The sequence below is a fragment of the Centrocercus urophasianus genome, unplaced genomic scaffold (genome assembly GCF_019232065.1).
Source record: "Centrocercus urophasianus isolate 14NV4802_14NV808 unplaced genomic scaffold, USGS_Curo_1.0 seq_19, whole genome shotgun sequence".
Classification (NCBI taxonomy): Eukaryota; Metazoa; Chordata; class Aves; order Galliformes; family Phasianidae; genus Centrocercus; species Centrocercus urophasianus.
The window spans coordinates 7,532,826-7,558,040 of NW_024884744.1; the positions used below are offsets into that span (position 1 = coordinate 7,532,826).

Below are 25,215 nucleotides of genomic sequence, written 5' to 3' on the forward strand. Positions count from 1 at the left end.
TCCCTCAAGGTGCTCATAACTTCAACAGACTTTAACAGGAGTCATGTTCCTGGGAGCCTACAGGTCATTTTTAAGGTAAATGACAAAATGTACAAGCTCTTATCTCTGTAGGACAACATTGGCTTTGAAAAAGGTACAGAACTCTCAAATCCTTTTGTCATGAATAAAAACCATTAGAAACCACAAAGTTTAGATATTGAGGGTCAGAAGAACATTATTCATGGGAATTCACTACCACAGTGCAACTAATAATTAACTAGTAATCCTTCACAGGCAAATAATAATAATAATCTGAATAAACCTTTATCTACTTACTTTGAGGCTTTTTCTTGAATGGGACTATTTACTTGCTTCACAGCTATCCTGACTCACACACTAAGATATTTGCAATACCAGCCTTCACTGAAACACAAAGAAAAATGTTCAGGTTCCTGCAAAGAGGATAACAGAAATGTTGCAGACTCTTACTATTTTGCCAAGGAGTGATTTTTGGTTTTGCTTCATCTCCATTTTCAGTGTTTTTGTCCCCTTCATTATTTACATAGAGCATCACTACTCTTAGGGTTAAACAGAAAATCTCTAACAGTAAAAGCCAATTCTTGAGCTCCTAGGGTCATTTATTCCTGTCTGATCTTTACTGGCTTGCAACCCTTTGTCAATTCTAATCTTAACTAAAATACTAGCAGCTTTTGTGGGACCTAAGATCCAATTGCCATCAAAATGCTTTCATGCTTTAACAGATGCTCTAAATGAGCTAATGGCTTGTAAAGGAATAATAAAATCTGTAATCACTTCATATAGTACATTACATCCCTATGTGGCAGAGATTTGGTAGAACCCTATAAACAAACGTCCTGGAAATAAGTATTTAACACCAACACTTTACCCACTCATTGGAGCACCTAATGCTCACTGTCTATTTGTGATGCTTAGATATATTTCATATGGGGAATGAAATGTACCTACTCCATAGCCCAGCACAAAAAGAAAGCATGCAGTCTACTCAAACATATGACATTAAATGGTATTCATTTGAATTCTCGGCACCAAACGCAAAGGATTGTGAACCAGCAACCACAGACTGCAGAGGGCGCAGAGGAATGACTTATGTTGTGAAAAGACTTAGATTTGTTCTGTGTCACAGTAGCTGTCACAATGCCTTTTGTTCTTTGCCTCTTGGATAAGAACTGCATCTCCACCTTATATCACGTTGCCATCTGCATTATCTCAAACTAATGCTGAATGCAGCAGCTTGTTCACTGTGCCATTCCTGCATGAAGCCTCTCTGATAGTCCAAGTCAGAAGTTTTCTTTCTACATCCAATCTAAAGTGTGACAGTTTTGGTGATGACCATCAGCAAAAAGGGCACATTTGTGATCTATTAGCTGTAGTTAAGGAGGGTGGGGAAGGCACAGCTACTGAGGCAAGCAAATGGAAAAACCTCCAAGTGACCCATGGTAGAGCAAGAACTCAAAACCATGTATGTGTCCCTCTGCAGTAACTCGGTGTTCAAGGAAAGTTGCCAAAAGGTGCGTGCATAGTAACTCTTCAGCTCTGCTGTCGACCTAATTTAGGCCACATCTTCTGAAACAGTTTCATAAACAATGCAAGAAGCATTTTTCTCCTCTAATACTGAAGATGGTTCTTGATGTTGTCTGGATGTTTGATGTTCCTCAAGTTTGTTTTTCCTCTCATCTGTCCATGTTAATGAAGTTTCAGAGAATTATGAAGCTCAGAGCTTGTGAGAAAGGCAACTTTGATCCAGTGTCAACCCAAAATAAACAAGGAGATGGAGAGGGTCCTGAGGAAGGCTTGTCCTGCCATTCAGCTTCCAGCCCTCTGTTCTGCTGGGAAGCTTTTAGCCACCTCACACTCCTTGGTGTCCGACTCAACCGAAGCCGTGCTGCAGGAATCATTGTATGTGTCTGAAAAGGAGGACATGGGCACGGTCACTACAAAACATCTAAAGGAATTCCCATCTACAGTCTTGGGACTGATTGTTAAAAGCCTGAAATAAAATAAATACATAAATAAATAAAGTAAAAGAATCACATCTACTGTTCTCCTCTTTCCTCCACTGAAGGCAAAGAAGGCTCCTTTGGCAAGTTAATAACTGTCATTTGTTTGGGCTTGGGTTTGTTGTAAAGTGTCAGATGTGTGAAAGAAATCAGAGCCACAGTTAAGGCACTGAGGCTGCAGACAGAACTGATCCACTGTTGAAGTGGAGGAACACTGACTCCCTTTAAACCACAGAAACTAAAAAAGAAAATAAAATAAAGTTTTATCCATTTTAACAAACTGACCAAAAAAAACCCCAACCAACCGAACAACCAGAACAAAAAGGAAACCAGCACTTTGGAGTAAAATGCTGGTAGCTCTCTCTCACAAGTCGCCAGGGAATGGCTGTGCCAGATTTTGCTTTGTTCTGTTACCAGCAGAAAACTAGAGCAAGTTTTGGTACATTATGTTTATGAATGGGCAGTAGTTTATCTAAAATTTTAAATCTTTGATCTGCAGAATTGCTGATATTCAGCTTTTCCAGTGCAACTTGTTTATTATAGATCAGAGCCAAAGCTGAAGAAAGAGTGACTTTTAGTGCTGGTTTGGGTGAGATCTCACCAGAGCAGCCTTTCCTCCAGTATTTGGAGGCAGCAGTGAAATACCACAAAAGAATGAATGGTTTGTGAGAGTCTAACATTTTCAAACTTGTACCAGAACAACAGCCCTGATGCTGATCTAAATCCAGACACTAACGGTGTTAAGGCACCAAATTTCAAGCCAGCTCAGTGTTGTCACCAGAGCCTGCCCTCAGACCAAGCACTTAATACAGAAAGTCCACTGTTTATCACATCATTTTTGAGCCAACAACAAAAAAAAACTCACCCCAAAACAACAACACAGTTTTTAAACACTAGTTAAACATTTACTCTCTTACCTGCATTGCTGTTCTTAATTATGTTGTTAGTGTCCCCCTCTGCTGGCTGCAATATACTGGAAGGAACCCACTCACTTTTCTCCGAGACCAATTTCTTCACTAACCTGAAATTCAGAGAACAGTCATTGCATTTTCCTACATTCTCTTTCCTGAGCTGTATTTCTTAGAAAGGTATGTTGGACAGCTATTTCCCAGCTGCAGGCCATTTGTGAGTTGGGGGTCTGACTGCAACATCACTTCAAGGAGATCAGATCTTCTTCCTCCAAATTTCTCATGGAAAGTGAATTTAGGCACCCTGACAGGTCTGCGCCAAACACTTACTTATCAAACAGAGAGGATAATAACTTTCAAATATGAATTTTATAAAAAGTATGTAGGCTCAAGGTGGCCAGATGAATTCTACTTTATCAATCATCTCTGAGTGTAATCTTATATCTAAATCTTTGTGTCTAAAATGCACACTCTGGTTCACTGCTGGAGCTTGGTGAAAGGCATAGAGATCTTACTGATGTATCCTAGGAAGGGTGCTATCTTTGACAGCCGTCCTTCTGGGCTAGGGGTCAAAATCCTTCTGTTTTCCTTCATGCAAACTCCTGTCCTCTCAAACATTATGTCATAAACACTTAGGAGGAAAGCTAACTAGGAAGAATTAAACAAAGCTGCATCCATGTTCCTGCTCCCCACTGATTCTTGCACATTGTGGTCAATGGCTTGAGTGCATTCAAATAGATCTTGAAGATGCTTTGATGTTCTTCTGAATGTTTCTGTCTTTTCCAGGAGGTTGTACATGTTCTACCTGCTAAATTACATCTCCCTGTTGTACTCACCATTGCCCATTTTCTCCTTCCTGCACAAACTGCACAAGATCTCCATCTTCAAGTGTAAGAGAATCTGGGAAACAGCTGTCAAAACTGCCTTCTACTCGAAAAAGATTGGTCACCTAAAATGAATGAAATCAGAAATACAGTCATTATGGAGAAAAGAACACTGCAAGAGGGTTTGGTTAAATACCGAATCAGGCATTTCAAGATGACAGAGATTTCTCCTCCATGTAATTGTGACTCTTTTTATTATTCTTATCATGCTCAGGATAACCATTGTTGAAACTCAGAACTGTGATGAGCATTTAGGCTTTAGAATTAATCAACAAGACATTATTTTGATATAGAAACTGGGTTCATCGCATCAACTCATATTACCTGAAAAAGTCTGAAACTGTACTTTTAAAAGGCTCAGTGTTTTTTAGTGTTTTCTCTCACTTTTCTAACAGCTATAAAGATAAAGCTACATCTTATAAGTAAGGGTGGCTGTTAATGGTCCTGATACCGATCAATAAATAGTCTTGAGATAATCCCCTAGCGCTCTAGATCAAACTCACATCTCCTGTCTTCCCATGGATTTAAGACAGATATGAGCCAAATCTTTGCAGGATGAATCCCAATTTTTAGAGAGGAGAAAGCAGCACTGGGAAAGGGCATTTTGAAAAAGGAATTACATTGTTAGGATTGGTTTCTTCCTCCATGTCTGAAGAGTTGGAGAGTTCATCCATGCTGGAAGGAATGGCTTCGAAATCTTCAAACGTGTCTAGAGATGGCATTTGCCTACTGGGCCAACCTTTGAAAAAGAGAACACAAAAAGAGTTAGCTATTGGCCACTACCATCTTTCAGACTCAGTCTTACAAAAAATAAATGTCGCAGGTTCGCTTCCCGCTATTTCATTTAGTGAATTGCTCACACCATTTTACAGCTTGTTCCCTGATTTTGTTATAAAACACTTTTTGCAGTATTATTCTCTTTCTGCTTGCTTTCATTTGTAGGAGGGCAGACTGTGTTTGTGTATGTGCATCAATACCTTGTCTGTTCAGCATCTCTAAATCTCTTCAGTTCATGTGGTACAAAAAACAAGGGTCAGGAATATTTTTGCAGAGCAAGTGCTGTAGCAAATCATGACTTTGCCAATACAATTTTCACAAAGCTATGCTCATTCAGCTTTTAGCTCATCTCCACATGTTTATGTACAAACTGATGTTCAAAGCCACTGAATTTTGGTTGACTTCTTATTTCCAACACACCTCAAGGTAATGTCACCACCTGAGCAACCTACAAGACTACGCTCTGGAGCAGACTGGAAATGCAGGGAAAGGACAGAATAAAAACAAGGTTCAAAGACAACCAGGCCTTTGGAGGTAGCTTATTAATAATTATTTACATTTAAGAGACATTTACTTAAAAATAAATTATTTATTGTTTACCTAAGAATTAAAAAAAAAAGGTAATAATTTAATTCCTCTCCATGCACATCCTCTCTGCTACAGACATTGCCTGTGCAACATGTGGCCATGCAGCTCCACAGCCTTTTCTCTTTCCTCCTGTTCCTAGGGACTGCAGCTGCACTGACCACTGCAGTTCTGTTATAAGGGTGACAGCAACTTTTTCCACCCAACCAACATCCACAGTTTTAACCCTACAGGTGTGGTGGTGTCATCCAGGTGATGCTTTTCAAGCTGTAAACTAGCCTCTCATGTGGCACTCATGTCCTGAGTTGTGATGAAAGAGACAGTTTCAGTTACAGACCATGCAGAATTTACAACTGGACCCCAAATCAGTAGAATCATATCAGCAAAATACAACAAACTGTATGAATGTGCAAGAATGTGTTGTAGCTAATTAGCTTTAAACTGCTATAGCAATTTTAGTTTGAGCTCAAGGTTGGGCTACAAACAGCAAAACAAAAAAGTAATCCCTCTTCTCACTGAGATAAAGTTTCAGTGATCTTTTGACATTGTCATTCACAGGAAGCATCTGAGGCAGAAACATCAGCAGCAAGGATTCCCTACAAGTACCTGCATCACTTTTCTATTAAAATTGCTAATCACATTTCAGAGACCAAGGAATAGCCTACGTAACTTTGACGTACTTCATTCAAGCTATAAAATAACACAGATCAAATTCTGAGCATTATGATATAAATTCCAATAATTATTGTCAACTTTGCCTGAGCAACAGGAAACCTGATTCTGGGACGTTTCTGTAACTGCTAGTGATCCAAGCTCGTTCTTTCACTGCTTTCAAGAGAAATTATACTCACCGTAAGAGAGAAATTCCTTTTAGTTAAAGAGAATAATTATTGTCCTAAAGTGATATTACACTCTCAAGCTGGGATGATGATAAATGTTTTAATGATGTTTACCTGTCTGTGAAGCAGATCTAGGTACAGGTCTTGTGGTAGAACCAGTGCTACATTTAGTCTGGGCCAATATGGTGTTCTCAAAAGCATCTGTGGCAGGAAGTACAGTTTTTTGACTTAAAAGTGAAATAATGACCAGGCAACCAGTACAAAGTGTGTCTGTATCACAGCTGCAACTGGTTGTCTCTTACACAAACAGGTGGATGGGATCCAACAGTTATAAAGAGTCATTTAATGAGCACAAATGAGTGAAAACACAGCAGTATCTCACAGGAAAACCGTCAGGTCTGAGAATGACAGAGCGCAGCCAAATGAATCAAATAGTGATGTTAATTAATGAAAACAGTTGCTAGGTGAACAGTGCAGTGCTCTATTTCACTACAGCTTCCTCATTTTTAACATACTTTGCTTGCAGGTTTTCTAATCATTCTGTAGATGATGGTGTATGGTTTTGACACCCATCCACGCAATAAAAACAGACCAGGGAGGTTCTTCTCAGTGAGAAATGAGTATCACTCTTGATTAATGCAGCTTTGTGGGGGAAGGTTTTATCCAAGTAAATAATACCTTTAACATCATTAACTCTGTCAGAGTTCTAGCAACAGCAGCGATTTCTTCTGATGAAGGGACAACAATGTTCATTGTCTCCCACTTAAATCAATTCAGTTTGGCAAGGGATGTTGTACAGTAGGACCGTGTTCTTTACCCAAGGAAGGTCAATTCAGCTCTGAAGTTGCACCCTGAAATACCTCCAGCCTCTGCAGCCCCATGGTATGCTGAGATGAGAAGTATCTATGTCTATAATGAGGATCTTATGTCTGTTAGAGAGCTATAAACATAGGAGATAGTTTTGATATGTTGCCAATCTCATAACTGACCTGGCTACTTGGCAGGGTTTTGTACAGAGCAACACAATCATAAGGATTCCTCAGCTTACATCTCTCTTCTCCCTCTTTTGCAACAGGGGTACCTGACTGCTTGTGCCTCACATTGCAATGCACTCTGGCAAATCCTTGTGTAAAGGGAAACACTGGCAATGGAAGCTGGTGATCTTTCAGTGGTTGTGAAATCACTTCCCAGTTTAATGTTTTGGTATTGCTTATAAAACAGTAATTGATGAACCTGCTGCAACAAAATAGGTAGAGATTCTGCTTGACTGAAATGAAACACTGCACCTTAAATGGTTATCAATGCAGCCTAGCCTCTTTGTGACCTTCATGCATGTGGCTCCTGCTCCTCTTATTAGGTGTAAACCCTAACAAGGGAAGAGGAATGCAAGTGGCCAGACTGCATGTGAAGGTGAAGAGTAATGCCTTGGCTCCCTGCTGCTGCCTGAGCTCTCCTCCCTTCCATGAGGTGAGGTAGAAGACAGGCAGAAAATCTAGATCCAGATCATGGTCTATTTACCAAAACAGGCAGAGAATCAGGGTTTTAATTTAAGTCCAACCCTAGGTAAAAGTTGATAAACAGACATTAGTGCAGGAGACAAGAAAAAAGATGAAAAATTTGATTTATCACAGTTCAACAGATAAACTGACACCAAACCCCGATTGCCTCCAGTGTCATCCACTGACAGTGATGAGATGTGAATTCAGTGAATGATATAAAAAAACTGCTGAACAGGTTTTCATGCAGGATGGAAATACTCATACCTTCAAACCCCAGGGGAGTTGGGTCACTCTTTATTTCATGTCTCTTGACTTTAACTGCAGGAACAAGGGGACCTGTGTGAAGTTTGCAGAGTCACAAGGCTGTAAATATTGTCAAAATAGAAACTTGCTTTCCCATTACCTGGAACCACGACCTGCGTAATACTTTCCACATCACCCAGAAAAATGACTGTCCCTTAAGTTCTAAGTGATGAAGACAAATACTTCTGTGATGTGAATAGGAAACAGACCTATTTTTGCAAAAGATGTCATAGATGTGTCTGCTCCCAGATTCACGGATGGTTTCTCTCCCACATGTCCAGGAGATGGCACTAATGCAGGCAGCTTCACAGTCAGCTTCCTACGCACGAGGATGGCAGGGAAGAGCTGACAAAAGCCAGCACTTCTGTTCCACAGAACAGAAAGACATTCTTCTCAGCTCCACATGCAGTGCTTCTCCTGTGTCCTAGCTGCATATGCAGAGGACTTGTGATGTGACAGAGCTGAGCCATTGCAGTGAGGATCAGCACACAACAGTGTGCAGTAGCCTTGAATAAGTCAACCCAAATACCCTATTTAGACTTGCATTTGGCTAATGATTAGACAAGACTCCAGCTCCAGTTCCTTCAACACCTAAAATATTTACTTAAAGCAGATGTTGTAAATAAAAAACTTAATTGGAGAGCACTGATTTTGTTTTCTAGCTTTTGAAATCAGTACAAAAGTAGTTTTCTCAGCATTCCAAGAAAATTCCAACAGTCTCATGGTGGACAGAACCATACAAGTCTGAATTTCATTAACCTCTTCTCCTGAGCCATGCCTGTAATTTCCATATGGAAATGCTGAAGTATTATCACCTAAAGAAGTTGGCAAAGAAATACTTGTATGTAGAGGTGACATTACATCCTTCCTCTGATTATACACTCCATGGTGACACTCTGAAAGCAGATTATTTCAGATACCTGTCACTTCATTCTACAGTTAAGGATAAGGTTCAGATCCTTCACAAATATTTGGAAGGCTCTACATCAGGCACAGTGCCACCTCCTGACAAATAAATAGTGAAGACTTTTACACAAATGAGTTCAGCCATCTTTCCTTCTATTTTGGCTTGTGAAACGCCCTGAAAATCTGAAACTTGCAAATCAGTTCCTTCATTTCATTCCAGACAGTATTAAACCCCAACATAACCAGAATTTGACCATATGTTCTGTTTTCAAAAGCAGTTCCAACATGTGGGTATAAGTGCCTAAAGCCCTGCTGATTTTCAGCACAAAAAGCTTGCCCAGATGTATGGGTTGCTCCTGAGATTAAATATAGGCACTAGTGCAATGAGTAAACTACCAAAGTAAATTTGGTAAATGTGCTTTTTCTCAGTAGAATTACAGCTCAAAAATAAAATTTTCTTAAGTCCCCACAGGAACTGCATGGTGGTCAGTGCATTCTGGGCATCTACCTTGCTTATGCACTTCTGAAATGTTCCTTGCAAGCATTATTTCTAATGATAACTGCAATTATGCTAAATATGTTTTAAATTGGCACTGATTGCTACTCAATTTTTGTCTTAATTTCAAGCTTGCGTATCTGACTGCTGCTCAAAGAGGAGATCCTGTCTTTCCTATTGAAAGCAACAACCCTAAGCAGTTTCAAGGAAAGAAAATTCTGTTGCATTTCAGTTAACCCAAATCCAGGGAGAAGCTGGAAAACAAACCCTACAACAGCCAAGAATTAATTTGGCTTCCATGAAAACTAGCATCAGTTTTTGAAGCTGAGAAACCTTGATACACATTCAACTACCTTGGCCTGCATTCCTGCAGGTGTTGAACTTGTTCTAACTCTTCTGCTGAAACCTCATGCGTTTGTAAAAACTGAGCTTGATGAAATCACTCTGAGAACAGCATTTGGCAGTAAATTTGTTAGTCAGCAGGAAGGGAGAAGGGTAGCTAAGCAAGCAGCATGACGGTACCTTTGGTCACAGCAGATGCATTTACTGTGGTGCTGATGGAGGAGGCTAGGGAAAAGCGACGGGCAACTTCTCTTTCCTTAGATTCTGGATCTGGGAGAATAGACAGATGCAATGCAGGGCAGGATTAATACGGTTAATAAGCACTGTGGGTAAAAGATGTGCAAAGCAAAGCAGCAGCTGGGAAAGGGTAAATAGAAGGTAGCTTGCTCCCTAGAACAGCCAGGAAGGACGCTCTCTACAAAGTGAAAAGCATAGAAAATAATTTACAGAAATATATTTTCAAAGCAATTCCAATTGCACCAAATCTTAACACTGCAGAAAGGAGACTTATGCCAACTAATATTTTAGCTAGTCTAAGTATAGGTACAAAACACAGAATGATGTGCATGATAGTTAGAATGGTGCATGTGTCTACAGATGAAGTTGGGACTATTTAGAGACACTGAACTGCTTGTTCTGTGATGACTGACCTGAAATACACTGAAAAACAAACACAAATGGTTTAGAGATCACATTATGGAGCACAGGCCCTATGAGGAGCAGCTGATGGAAGTGGAATTCTTCAGTCTGGAAAAGAGGAGGCTCAGAGGAGACCTTTTTGCTCTATATAACTAACTGAAGGGAGGTTGCAGTGAGCCTCTTTTCTCATGTAACTAGTGACAGGACAAGAGGGAATGGCCTCAAGTTGCAGCAGGGGAGATTGAGGCTGGATGTTAGGACATTCTGCTTCTCTGAAGGAGTGGTCAGGTGCTGGAATGGGCTGCCCAGGTGGAGTCACTGACCCTGGAGTGTTCAAGGAATGTTTAGACGCTGTGCTGAGGGACATATTTTAGTGAGAACTACTGGTGATAGGTGGACGGTTGGACTGGAAGATCTTGCAGGTCTTTTCCAACCTTGATGATTCTATGATTCAATGATTCATAATTTCCGGAAGTTAGAAGTGTGAATGGTCTTTACTAGAGCAAATCAGTCTGGAAAAATAAAGGCACCAGAGTTTGTTTGTTTGTATATTCCAAATAATGCCTTTTCCCAAATTCCATTCAGGAATAAAGACACATCTTTCCAAGATTTCACTGTGGGATGTGAGTAGCGTTTTTGACTCAAAATAGTTAATAAACAGATCAAAGGTGTAAATGGACTAACTGCTAGCCTCAGAGTGCACGATGCTACGAGATGCACTGAAGTCATTAAGGAGCTCTTAGGAGGTTGCATGTACAGCAATATGCTTCTTGCATGTAGCAACTTGCAGCACCACTTGGGAGAAAAAGTTGCATGCTTACAAAAGTTTCAGGATTAACAATTTAGTTTTTTTTGTTGGCCATGTGCTGCATTACTCAAGTGACAATTTTCACTGAGACATGAATAAAGCTATCATATCCTTTACATCTTGATTTCAGTAAGATAGTTGAACACTTAACTAACCAGGACACAAGTTCAGCTGAAAATGGCATTAGAAAAGGCTTTAACTCAGTTGAAGCTTTACAGAGTTGTCAAAAATTATTTGACATGTGATTTTCATGTTTTGATTTTTTTTTTTTAATATAAAAAAAAAACTTTGGTAAAAAATTAAATGATTCTTTTATCATTGAAGATTTGCCTGGGATAGATGAAGAGTTGTATCAAACAGTGTTCTTTATAGAACATGGTTATACGCTTTGCTGAATCCTAAGCCAAGTGCTCCCAGCCAGTGACTGTCATTCAGAGATTTTTCTATTCCAGTTGCCTCACTTCTCTTAATGTACCTTCTTTTCTCCCTCTCTCTCATTGTTTTCATGGTTAACTGTCAAACAGCACTGGAGGAAAATAAATTTTACGTGATTTTAAACTTCAGGTTTAAGTATCCTCTGCAAAACTATATTACTGTGAGGATTTGTTTTTCAGGAATCTTAAAATTCTCTTTCCCACTCATCATCTTTAAATTTGCCTGTTTTAGTGCTCAGTCACACAGCTTTTGTTCCTGCATTGTTCCTGCAGCCCTGCCTAGTAAATAACACACTCACTGTTCCCTTCTCACAGCTCTGCTGTAACAGCCAGTAACACAGTTCTGCGTTATCACTGCCTACAGAAATGACCACGGTCTATGAATTAACCAGGCTGTCTTCTGTCTCTAGGCCAGGACCAGATTAGTAACTGAACAGCACAACAAAGTGAAATCAGCAAACATTGGACATTGTGCAGTGGAACAAGCATTCTCAAGTAACCAGATCCAACAAGTCTTTGAGCCAAAACTGCCTACGGCTGAGGTGTACATAATCTTCTAAGGTATACCTTGCTCTCTGGAACATGGAATGACTGAACAAAACACAAGACATCTCGTATGACAAGGCAACTTCAGATAAAAAGGAGAAAGAGACCTAAACCAAAACTGCAGCATTGTTCTACATTCATCACATCAGAATCTTGTCAATGATTTCCCCCGGGCACAGGTCTGAAAACCACCCACTTTTTTGTTTTCAGAAAGTCATTCTCATCCACTTAATAATACTTCTGTATTTCTATTCTTTCATCTTTTTATTCTTCCATCTCACTTTTTCCTCCTTTGCTGCTCACCTTCTCCATCATTGCATACTAGATCTTTGTCTCACAGAAGAAAATCATTTATCAGAACAAGAGAAAAGCAATATCATAACAATTAAAAAAGTAATTACGTTACATTTTCAAGTAGTAATTGTGAGTATAGTCATCTAGTTTCATTTCTATTTACATTTCTTTATTTCCTCTAAAACCTCTTAGTATAGCCATCACAAGATGCAGTGCTCTACACACGGATACTAAGTGTCTTCTAAATGCTTATGCACAGACTCACAACCCATCATTTTACAGCATCATAGAATGCAATTATATAAATGAACATAATGAAAAGGCAATAAACTCCAGATCTTCTGAATCCCAATTCCCCAGTCTAACCACCATGTCATGGCTAAGCAACATTTGAAAAACCAAAGAGATTCAACCAATGAACATTTTAACATATGAAAGCTTAGTGCACTGCAACACAGAGATGATATTCTTCCCTTCAAGCCAGTAAACTGCTGAAAGAAGTCAGGTTGGTAGCCACTGAGAAAAACAAACGTTATTTGCACTATGCACTATGAAAAGATCCAACCACTGAACCCCAAGGTTGCCTTGCCCACACTGTCATGGGAGCCATTTCTGGTAACAGGATATTTGAGAAGAGAAGCCATGTGTGTGTATCAGACAGGTGCATTTTTGTGGGATGTGGCAGCATTTTAGGAAATAGTGATGGATGACACTATGGGATGGAGAAAGCACTGTGCAGGAGACAGATGGCCAGAGACCAAATGCTGCATGTGGTGATTTTACCTTTGGGTGGAGCTCTGCGGTTGGAAAGACCTTGCAATGTGAATCGCTTTCTAGCAAGCGCTGTGCGCTCAAGGTTAAGGCTGGTGGAAGCATCAACTAGGAGAGAGAGGGAGAGGGAAGAGAAATAAGGAAGGAAGGGTCAGCCATTCAGCTTATGGGAAAGGAAAGGTTAGCACTGGATGACAACGAAAAATAAAGAATTGGTTTTGATTCAGTTCAAGCCTGAGCAAGAGCTAATCAATTAGAAAGGTGATATGAAGTTAGTGATTAAATCAGCTGAGCTAACAGAGCCACTGGGCTGAGTTTGGCTCACTGAATTTCAATGGAGAAAAATAAACGAACAAGCAAAGACAAACAAAAAAACAACACAAGAAAAACAGGTGAAGGGATGTAGCTCTCATCAAAGGAAAATACAGTTTAGCAGCAAGCTCATTGAAAGGGATCTAGTGCTTTTCGCTATGAAAACACATTACTGTGGTTGGAATAGCAAGGCTGTAGGGAGAAATAAGAGGAGCCTTACAGTGCAGGATGCACACAGCAAGCATTGTGAGCAGAAACACTTCTGCTGTCCAGCACAGCTCAGCAGTTTGCCACGATCAGCCCTGTGGCTGGTGTGCTCTCAGCCTTACCTGCTGAAGTCTTTCTAAAGCTGCCAAAGCTGGCACCTAGTAATGCACTTCACCTGGGACTTGCTGGGACATAAGTATGGCTATGCCATCAAAGCATACATGTCAGTCTCCTATGTGGATAAGCCCACCATGCCACCTGATGATTGCGTTTATAAAGATAAGTCATAGGTGGATCAAAGTCTTAAGACTCTGAATTTCAAAGATATTCAGTTAATCACACTGCAGGAAAGAGGTGGACTAGAATCCAATTCCCTGACCCATGCACTCATGTCAAATTATTCCTATCTTTGTGTGGACAGGTAACACAAAGAAGGATTAAGGCAAATGATCAGGAAAAAAAACACGTGCTAGCTGCTTGGTTCCCTGCCTTGGGATTTAACCACTAACTTTCTTCTCCCTTTTATTACATACACTGTCAAGTCATAATCATTAGGGGCACAAATGAAGACCAGGAATACAAAGGAAGCATGGAGAGACAGTGAATCCAGACTGACAAACACCAGACATACAAGCTCAGCTTCCAAAGGAAAGTGCATCCCATCACTTCCTGATTTGCAGCCAAGATAACCCAGGATCCATGGTGCCTGCATGCATAGGCAGGTGTGAAATGAACAGGTTTTAACAGCACAGTGTTATGTCAGCATGGTCAGCTCCTTCCATCCTGGGGCCTGATGCCAGTCTTGTGCCTGGCAGGTAAGGAAAGACTACAAGGACAGTGTCAGCTGTGGAGCTGCACACTGGTGCACTGGGATGCATATGGCTTTCAGACCACCTGTTCTGGCCTTCACTCCTTGCTGTGTCTGCTCCCACTGCTAAGCAATGCCTGTAAAGATACTGTGAGCCTGGGACAAGGCCTATCCTGCAGGCTGAATTTTGGATCACACTGGATTAGCTTATGAAGAAACAAGAAACTTGTATATGAAGTATATTTCCTTGCCATTTGTGAAGAGCAAGCAAATCCATACTACTCAGTAACAGTGGTACCACAAGGAAAGTACAGCAGTGCATGTGTGCAGGGGGAATGCTTTTATGCTCATTCTGCTTGTTCTTCAGCCATCGAATTGCATCACTTCACAGAGGGACATTTTAGTAGTTCACAAGTCCCCTCAACTGCACAGCATGTACCAATCACTACAGACTGGTCTCTAGTGACATAATGTCTGTACCAGAGTTCTTTCAAACCTTTTCCTTCATTCTGCAGGTATAAGAAATAATTCTGAATCCCATTTCCAGACATAATAAGATCTAAATCTAGGTGTGCAACAGGTTGATCATGAGCCAGCAGTGCACACTTGTGGCAGTGAGGGCCAAGAGCATCCAGGGCTGCATGAGGAAAAGCCTTGTCAGCAGGTCCAAGGAGGCGATGCTTCACCCCACTCAGCACTGGTGAGACCCATAGGTCCTGTGTTGGGCTTCCAGAACTAGAGGGACATCAGTGTATGTGAGTGTATCCAGTGGGGAGCAATGGGTATGAGTAAGGGATTGCAGTTGCTGAATTATGAAGAGAGAGCGAGAGATGGAACTGTTCAGACTGTACAGAAAAGGCTGAGAGGGGTCTCATCAATATATACAAATTCCTTGTGAGAGTGGGTAAAGATGGAACCAAATGTTTCTTGGTGGAGCCCAGCGACAGAATGAGAGACAATCCGCATCAACTGAAATACAGGAAATTTCACTTAAAAACATGAAAAAATCTTTTTCACTGGGAAGAGTAAAGACTGAGACTGTGTGCACTGGGAAGCTGTGGAGTCTCCGTCCTTGAACACATGCAGCACCTACTGAACACAGTGCAGAGCAACTTGCTCCAGCTGACCTTGCTGTGAGCAGGTTGGTGGGACCAGCTGTACTCCAGTGGTTACAGAAGTTGCTTGGCTTCCATGTAACTTCAAGTCAGTGAATTTACCAATCAGGTCCACACACACACAAAAAACTGTGTTATATGTGGACAACACATAATCACATGCACTTACCAATAACAGTGATAAAGCTGATATACCTTGCCAACAGTTGCCCCCTCCCCCACCCACTCCACACACTCTGTACTACAGAAAGAAAACAGTATTTGGAAATAATCTGCTTTCATGCTAACTGCAAAGATGTTGGCAGTAATACAGTCAGTAGGTGGCACAAAAGAGACAATTTTAACAGAGCACCAGAATCCATGCTGTGCTTACACTGTAAACGAGCACAACCTCAGAGTCACAGCGTGATTCCTGTGCGCCTTCAAAATTAGGACCCAACTGTGCACCCTTAAAGGGACTGAATTCAGCCCTGCAGAGTCCCAGCTAGAGGCTGTAATGCTTCACAAGGACACAGATTAAAACTGCCGATAAAAGTGGGACACAGAAACTCGATAGCTCTTCCATTGGTTCTGTGCACAGCAGAGCAGGATGCGCTCACACACCCTGAATCCCACAGAGAGAAATGAGTCACTGCTTAGCCCCGAGGGAGCAGCCACATACCAGAGCATGAGGTGGCTCTCAGCTGAGCTAGCAGTGAGTAGCAGAGGAATTACAGTGAGAGCCCAGAGAAACTGGTCATGGGAAAGCAGAAGACAGAAGAAGGAAAATCAGCAAATTGTGATCCCACCACCCACACTGACATGGAAGTCGGACCAGTTAAAAATCACCAACTGTTTTCCTGGATATTTTTTAAAATAGAGTTTACAAATTTAAAATGAAATATTGCTTTTCAAGGTTTTTTTGTTTCTGTTTTTGTTTTTTTTTCATTTTAAAATATTTCACATTTAAACGATATCTATTATTACATAAACATGCTTTTAATTAATAAATTCCATTTTTTCTTGAAGAATCCATGACTTCCTCCCAATAATGAAAACTTATTATGATGAAAAAATGTTAATGAATCACCCACTTTTTTAATCAAAAGCTACTCAATATGTTTGACTATATTAAGAGTTTTTAATCTTCTTATGATTTTGGTTCTTTTTCTATTATTAGAAAAGTCTTTGTTTGAAATAGTACCTGACAGAGAAACTGTGGATGAAGTATTTTCTGTTCCTGCTACCACCAGATGAGTTCCACTTTCCTTTTAGAGTTCATTTTAACCTAGCTGTATAGAATTTATCAGTTGTCTTTATGCACTTAAATAATGGAGGGACTTTCTGTGACCACACGTGCATTTATTTACTATGAGCTGTCAGGGAGCATATACATAGAGAAGGTAAAAAGAAACCTGGGACACAAAGCAAGGACATTTGTTAGCAAAATTCATAGGCAACCTTGACATTAAATATGGTTAGAAACTAAGTTATCCAGGATATAGAGGCATACTGTACCTCCAAAATTCTATTCTTAAAAGCAGAAGTTACATAAAGAGCATTGTAATGCACCAGAACTTGAACTTGAAAATTCCTAAACTGGCAATGCTCCTTGGTATTCAGGAAGTTTCACAGTGCAGTCACACAGGCTTGTAGCATTGTTTTTTGATGTTAAACTTAGAAAATACACATTCTCACTATTCTGATAAGCTCTAGAAATGATTTTGCAGAACAAAACAAAACAATAACTATTACCCTTTGGAATCAAAAAGCTCTGTCTCAAAAGTCCTACCTCTCTTTTGTCTGGCACTGGGACTGGAATTCCTGTTTTTATTGTTAGATGCTTCCACGTTTGATGTCTCGGATTTGTTTTCATATATGCTTGATGACTTTCTGCTATACCTTTGGACAAAAGAAATACAAAAATAGTTATACTCCTGTTTAAGAGCTAATGGAGAACTGAGCCGTGAGTGGGATACCAGCACTAAGCATTCTTTGTTACCATCAACTGCAGAAGCCTAAAGTTAAGGAGAAAAAGGCAGGTCTTACAATCAGGTGTGCTATAATAGTCTGCATCTGTGCCACACAAGTATGGTGGAAAAAGCCATTCTGCATCTTTCCTCTTTTTGAAAGCACAACAGATTTGGAAGAAAGAGGTGAGAAACTGGATTACAAAAGAGGATTGGATCTCAGTTCTCCATTCTTTAAAGCATGACTGTACTTGATTCCAGGAAAAGTGAGTGCTGAATGGTCACACAGAGGTCATAGCACATGTAGACGAGCATATGGATTCCACTGGCTCCTGGACCCCCAGCTTCTGTTCCTTCTGCTTCCATGAATCCAAGTGGAACACATATTTGTACAACTGAATCACAGACAGAGGATCCATCTTGTCAGATGTGCACAGGTACACACGTTGCCATTTGTAATGGGGATGCCCCCACTGCCCCAGATCCATATAGCATTCAAGCTGCAAAGTTTTTGTGAAGTTGTTGCCCTCCTCATTCTGCCTGGCAGCTTAGTTTGGGTGTTTGACTATTATCTTTGGCAGATTGATTTTTCTACCCATTTCGTTATATCTACCTACTTGATACACTCTTCTGAAATGCTCATTATTAACACATGTCAGCTACTATATTGCTGTTTACAATTAACATATGAACTTTTATACTTAACATACATGTCTTGCTGTAAGGGAAAGCCCAAATTATCATTAAAATCTTAAAAAAAACTTGGACTGCTAGAGATCTGAGAATACTTCTAATAAGTACAAGGCAGCATGAGACGTCTTTATATTTGAATCCTTGACCTGTTTCTGAGAGAACCTTAATGGAGGTCTCTGTTACCTCCTGCACTAGATCTAAATGCAGTTTTACAGCCTGATGGTAGATGGGGCTCAAAATAAATATGGGAACAAATCCAAAGCACATTCACATTTCTTTATTGTTTTATCTCTGCCCCTTCCCAACCAGGCTGAGATAACTGTGCAACACGCAGCTGACAGAGTTAAAGATTTTCAGCTGTGAGAAAGATTCCAAGAATCACACACACACTTCTCTGAAACAGCATCTGCAGTAGAATTACAAGTATCTGTATATATCTTTGTGCACAGGATGTTTTTACATGGATGTATGACTGAATCAGTCATTTCCAAAAAGGTAGACAATTAAACAATTAAAAAAATGGTCTCTTTAAACTGCATATGTTTCAGTAGATTGGGAAACAATGCAAAGGGTTCATTATCAGTGAAATGCAGCAACCACCCTTTCAGAGAGATATCAGCAGCAACAGATACCACAGGACATCTCATTTTAGGATTAAACAATGAAACTTTCGGGAAGAACCTACAGGGAGAGAATTTACATAGATTGAACAGGATTTGGGGACATTCAACCATCACCTGTATTAAATGCATCAACTGTGAGTGTTTATGTTGCAGACATCTCAGCTCCAGTCCTTAGCTCATGGAATTGCAGTCCAAAGTACTGTGTTGGCTTGCAAACAAGTAAAGGGAACTGTGAATGGATATGGCTTGGGGAGGTGGAGGTTTTCTGCAAACAGATTTCCTCAGAGTCACAGTACAGGTTTGGCAATTCCCAATAAGCAATAATCATTTTACAGAAGGGCAACCCAGGAGAGGGCATTGCAACAGTTAGAAATATCTCAGTAATTAACTTCCAGCTGCTGGCAGAGCACTGATTACGCTGGCTGCTCTTTGGCTAATACTGTCTACTCCTGGCTTTAATAACAGCATCTTTCACAACTGGGGCTGCTTAGTCATCTCATTCATAAACAGACTGTGCACATGTCACAAAGTCTAACTTCCTCCTCTCACTTCTTGCTGCTGCCCAGCATCCCAAACCTGGCTGCAGGCAGGGCTCCGCAGTCTGAGGAATTCTGATCCACTGTTTCTCACTGGTCACTGCAGAGGTGTCTCATGCTGCAATTCCTCTGTCCTTGCTCTCTGAGACATATTACAGAGGATCAAAGTGGCCTTGGTTTGCAAGAGCCACTGAGAGTCTGTACTTTGTTCCACTTATGAAAGCTCAGTGTCTTGTTCTGTCATGAAGACATACCATATTTTCTTGCCCCCTATAATAACCCAGCATTAGGAGTGGAGGCATCTAAGCTCTCTTCTCTATGGTAATCAGTAGAGCATGGACAAGCACTAATTTTTTCTTTTGATTTAATCCTTTCTAGGATAAATATATATTCCTTCTTCCTGGAGTTGATTAATTTCCTCCTGTCATATTTTGCCTATAATTTCTGCTTTGAAAATTCTCACTTTAAAAGCTTTGTGAGAAGAATTGATTTGAAATATTTTTGTCGGTGCAGTTATTTGAACAATTATCTCCTTCTGTCTCCAAGGTGGTTTTGCTGAAAGATTTTCACCTTAAACCTCTTCAGCTTAGGCTTTAAACCTGAAATATAACCAATCCAAGAGAAAATACAATGCAGGATTAGCAGCACTACATGTATTTAATTTTTCTTGCATTGAGCTGCATAGCTCTCGAAGGCTGGCTATGTTTACCAGGGATATCTTGGTTTAGTTAGTCCTGCAAACACAAAGAAACCTTTACAGTGGTGTGTCGTGCCAACTCACTTAGCAAATTTGCCAGCAATTGCAGCATTACAAAGATGTGCTGACAGCTCCATTTAACATCCAGAAAATGTTCCAGGGAGCACATGGTTCTTTGGAAAATTCAAATGATGATTTTTTAAATGAATTCTGCATTGAGATTCTGAGTTTCCCCATGAGCAAAACTTTTATCTGCATTTACATGGCTTTATACAACATGGAGGCAATTTAATAAGTTCATACTCCAGAAGCTAGACATAGAACACTAAGAATTTATGCACTGAGAAGACTTACCTGGCTATATTGGAGGAATTCATTGGTGCATGGTACACACTTTCAGTGATTCTTTGGTGTAGTTGACTTGCTTCTGTTATAGAAAAAGGAAAAAGAAATTGATCCAAATTGTATAAGCTGCTTCCTGGCTTGTGTAAAATATGAGAAAGAAAAAAAGGGAAGGAAGAGATGAGGGGAGATGTGGGGAGGGAAGACAGATGCTGATGAGCTGTTTTTCATGGCCAGGAAAGTCACTGACAAGTGAAGAGTGAATGCAAAACTGCCCTCAAAGTCTCAGGTTGCTGAGATACTGAGGCTACTTTGGAAGAAGAAGAAGCTCCTGTCAATGAGATTAAAATGGAGAAAGGGGAAGGGGCAATACTGAAAGATTAATCTTCACAAAATCTTTTGTGGGTGGCAGTGCTGGGAGAAAGGAGAACTTAGGGCAGGAAGTCAGAAGTAGCTATATTCCTGGTTTTGGCAACTGATTCACAGCCTCACAACCTCTTGAGCTGCATCCTTAATTCCTTTGCCTGCAGAAGAGACAATTATATACATGGGGATCTAAGCAGCAAGGTGTTGCCCAAAGCCTTGCTAGCACTCTATCTCACTGCAGAACTCTGTAAAGGACACGTACTAAATGTTTGGACACTAATTACCCATATGTTATATTGTTTATTACATACCTTTGTACACCTCCTTTGCCCTTTGCTCACTTAAACATCTCAGCTGGTTCCTTCCAACATTCCAACCCTCTGTGCAATTTTTAACAACAGTCATTAAAAACAGCTCAGACAAACATTTCCTTCTTCGTTCTTGTTACAGTGCACAGTTGGAAAAATATCCAGTCTTGGATTAAGCAAGGAATTACAGCCTCTTCTTTCATAAGTCATTGGAAATAGAAGCAATTGCTTAATACTACTGGAAAGGGCATTTTCTTCCTGCTCTCAGTATTGGAGTAAGGGCTTTCATCATGTGATAATTTCAGAAAAGGCAAGGCTGCAACAGTACGTAAGGTACCATTTCTGCCCTGTGATTGCTGATCTCTTGGATTCACAATGAAGGAAATTTTGACCTTACTTGAAGTAAACTTGGAGGTTCTCAAGACCAGACTGGATGTAATCTTGGGCAACCTGGTTTGACAAATAACTGACTCTGCTTTGGGAAGGATAGTGGAGTGTGATCTCCTGAAATATCTTGAAACCTGAATTATTTTAAGATTCTGTGATCTTGAGACAAAACAGTATAGAACATCAAAATATTTTCTCCATAAAGTATTTTTCTGTTCTGTAGAAGCCCAAGTCAAGTCACCCTTTACACTTCAGAAGTAAATATGAGAAATAACAGTAGACATCAAGAGATCAAGTCCTGAAATAAGGCTGATAAGAATCTTGATTTCTTTCCTCAGCAGTTCTGCTGAACTGACTGCAGTGAAATTCAGAATGAAAAAGAGAAAGGATGACTATAAGGATAGAAACAAAAGATCTGAGTGCAAAGTGTTTATTTATGTGTACATACGTTGTGATGGCTTCCATTACGTTGCTGAAGCTCACATGCATAGTTGTTTCTATCCACTTAAGGAGACTGCAAGAACTTGTCTTTATGAAACAGACAATTAAGATAAAGGTGACCTCTAAAGTTAAAGCACATGCACAGGTTTCCGCCTAGGACAAAATCTGCTTAGGAATCTTAAGGATGTGGGAGGAGATGCTTTGCTGGCATTGCTTTAAATACTGTGTATGACAGAAGCAGAAAATGACAGGTCAAAGCAAGAAACAATGCTGGGACACAAGAAGAGTGTAATGAACACAGCCATGCTTTTTTGTCCTTAGGAGAACATGCAAAATGGATTTTAGGACAAAGTACATTATTGTTCATAAAAACAGTAGTATCTCAGGTGGTTTTCATCGCTATGTTCTCTTACTATCTAGAATAACCAAACTGAATTTTGTCTGTCTTAGGCATAATAGAATGCCTGTCATTGTTTTAGGTACTTACAAGGCCTCAACCATTCACGTGTTGAGCATGTCACCAAACAGCTTTACAGTGACATCTCAGTGAGAGCGGGAAATATCATGAATCACATTTTAGAGGAAGGTCGCTATGATGAGAAGATGGAAGAGATGACTGACACTCACATCTAGAGATGTCAAAACATAACGAATGTGACCAGATTTAAAACTGCCTATCCACCAAAACAAAACAAACAAAAAAACCCCCACAACAATCAACCCAAAACCACGAAGTAAAATAAAGTATGAGACAGAGAAAAGCAGTTGTTGTGTGCACTCATCCGTGTGTGGAGAGATCTTTCATGTCAGTCTTGTAAGAAGGCACGGAGCGAAGTCTGGGCCTCCATCTCCTCATGTGCTGATAAAAATGAATGTCTCTAGCATTATGCTTGAGAGGGAGGACAGAGGAAAATCACATTCCTCAGACTAATTGTGAATGGAATAATTATTCATGCAATCCAACTCGTCCTCTTGCATAGAAGCTCAGTTCTTGCTGGTTTCATTGCTAGTCATGAATGACATTATAAGTCATCCCAGTTCCATGTTGTCATACACAGCTACAGGAAGAACCAGCATCATCAGATCACACTGTGTCTTACCTCTACATGCTTCCAGTTGTCCTGTTAGAACTTTGCGTATCTCAGAAATCCAGGTGTTTTTCAGCTCAACAGAAGATGCCTGAGGACACAAGAGGAAAAGGCAAAGCAGATCAAAGCATGCTACCAACCCCTTGGATATCCTAACATATGTTTGCTCTCAGTTTCACATAAGAATGAAATTCCATGGCTGGATTTTCAGATCAGAAGAAGGGATACTTTTCAAGATGGAAAGGTTACCATGAATCTAAGGTCCAAGTCCTTGCCTTTCTGTCCAATCTTCCAAGTAATTTTCCACTACTTTGCTTTCTTTTCTGCCCAAGTTCATATGATATATTGGCATATACAAAATATACAATGATATATTGGTAATTTTAGAGCCAACACAACAGTGAAGATTTCAATTGTTATTTCATGACTGTACAGGACAGTGAAATTCATGAAACTGAAAACTTTGTTAAAAATATTCAATTCAAAGGAAGTATAGTTCTCAGAAATAAAGGATTGTTGTTACCTGGATGATATAGACTTCTTCTCTACCATTATACCAGATCTCAAACTTCTTGTTATCTCCTTTTACATTTTCTGTGATGCCCACTGTGCTCATCTGTTTCAAAATAGAAAATTAGAAGCTGCACTTGGGAAAATGTAAGTAGTCTTTAAGTTCAGTCTCCCCCAAGATGCATTTTTAAAAGGCTGTATTGAGTTGCAAAACTAAGGTTCACATCTGGAGTCACAGCACATATGACTGGGTCTGTCTCCAAACCAAAACTAAAATGGGAGCTTCCATTTACTCAGTGTTGCAAGATAACTCCAGGTCTCCTGTATTGCTGGAACAAAAACTTTATTTCTTCCTCCTTTCCCATTACCACATTTTTTACCTTTAATGAATTTTTAAAGCTGTATGAAGCTGTCTTCTCATGACCATCTGTGTTCTCCTCTCGTTTTTTGCAAAAAAGCAGCATCTTTGTGTAGAGAAAGAGGTGTCGCTGCATTGGTTTGAATCTTGCCAAGTCCTTCACCTTGTTGTGACCCTTCTTGTGGTCAGTCCACACGTTGAAGGAACCTTGCATCAACAGCTTACCAAGCTCACTTACATCCCCCTAGCAGGCAAGGAAAAGAGAGAACATACATTATGTCCAAACTTGGTTAATCACAGGCACAGAGCCCTCATCCGGGCAGAGGCATTTGCCCAGGCATCCCTTCTATCAGAGGGCAGACATGTTACATCTGCAAGTTCACCTACTCATATCTTGCTAAACCTGTGTGTTATCTTCCTACTATGTTTAACACATTGCTTTCCATGCCTATAATTCCCACTTTGCCTCCCAATTAATAGTTAGAGTCAGTACCATATTTACATCATGTACATTAGCTGTCCCCTCTGATGATCACACAAGCAGCAAGCTTTTCTGACAAGAACTGAGTTTCAGTGCTCCCGACTCCAAGGCATTATGAAAAGCTAGTGAAGGTATGCAAGCAAATGCTTTGGCTCCAAAAGATTCTCTGTTCAGTTTCTTCTCTGCTATGATCTTCTCATGTATTCATCCCTGAGCAGGATCTTGAAAGACACTTAGATGTCTGAAGACACAGACTGGTGCCTAGAGTTATGAGGTGTGTAATTCTCTCCCATTGCAAAACAGCATTTTGTCAATAGCTTCTCAGCTCACCATCTGTAAACTATGCAGTGCTGTACAGCCTTGGGCAAAGAGTAAAAAATACATAAAAGTATCCGAGAGAGAATGAATCTAAACAGGAAACAGACCTTTCTGAGTTAAAGACCTTACATGAGGACCACTGATGGGCAAATACTTCAATGGATATAAATGACATTTGGCTCAGATTCCACCAACAAAACATTTACAGCTCAGTTCAGTACTAAAGACTGTAATAACGTGTGGACATGGTACATATCCAGAGCGAAATTGGCTGGCACTATGAGCTGCGCTCACAGTGTATTACAGTGTTACAGAGTGTAGTAACATGTGGATACAGAGGACATGGCTACATCCACATAGTAATGTGCTTCAGTGAGTAATGATGAGCATAATGATGCTAGTGGCAAGTTTAACTGGCAGTACTTTGCATAATAGTTTTAGAGAATAAGCTCAGTTCATTATCAAAAGACACGTTTTCAACATTGCTATGTTCTATGGATTATGAGGGCAGATGAAGGTTCTGAGTGGGAATGATTTCTTAAAGCACAGATTGCAAATTAGTCTCCTTCTCACTCACTACTCTACCTTAGATCTAACTGCAAAATAAGGGTATGTTTAGGTACTGTT

At 40.1% G+C, this 25,215-nt stretch overlaps 1 protein-coding gene across 3 annotated transcripts in view; it reads right to left on the bottom strand.

The window, feature by feature from the left end:
- Positions 1–6: 6 nt before the first annotated feature.
- MCF2L2 (MCF.2 cell line derived transforming sequence-like 2) overlaps positions 7–25,215 on the bottom strand; it is a 114,404-nt gene continuing 89,195 nt past the window's right edge. For 2 of the 3 annotated variants that reach the window (XM_042820274.1, XM_042820275.1), the window contains exons 22-33: positions 23,812–24,033; positions 23,445–23,537; positions 22,934–23,012; positions 20,344–20,416; positions 17,263–17,372; positions 9,738–9,827; positions 7,775–7,846; positions 6,126–6,212; positions 4,431–4,549; positions 3,763–3,875; positions 2,936–3,039; positions 7–1,925 (exon numbers count right to left, since the gene is read on the bottom strand). In XM_042820274.1, coding sequence (XP_042676208.1) covers positions 1,825–1,925; positions 2,936–3,039; positions 3,763–3,875; positions 4,431–4,549; positions 6,126–6,212; positions 7,775–7,846; positions 9,738–9,827; positions 17,263–17,372; positions 20,344–20,416; positions 22,934–23,012; positions 23,445–23,537; positions 23,812–24,033 — 1,263 coding nt within the window. In that variant the 3' untranslated portion in view covers positions 7–1,824. The remainder of the gene's footprint in view (positions 1,926–2,935; positions 3,040–3,762; positions 3,876–4,430; positions 4,550–6,125; positions 6,213–7,774; positions 7,847–9,737; positions 9,828–17,262; positions 17,373–20,343; positions 20,417–22,933; positions 23,013–23,444; positions 23,538–23,811; positions 24,034–25,215) is intronic. The other variant, XM_042820276.1, reaches the window with a different exon arrangement.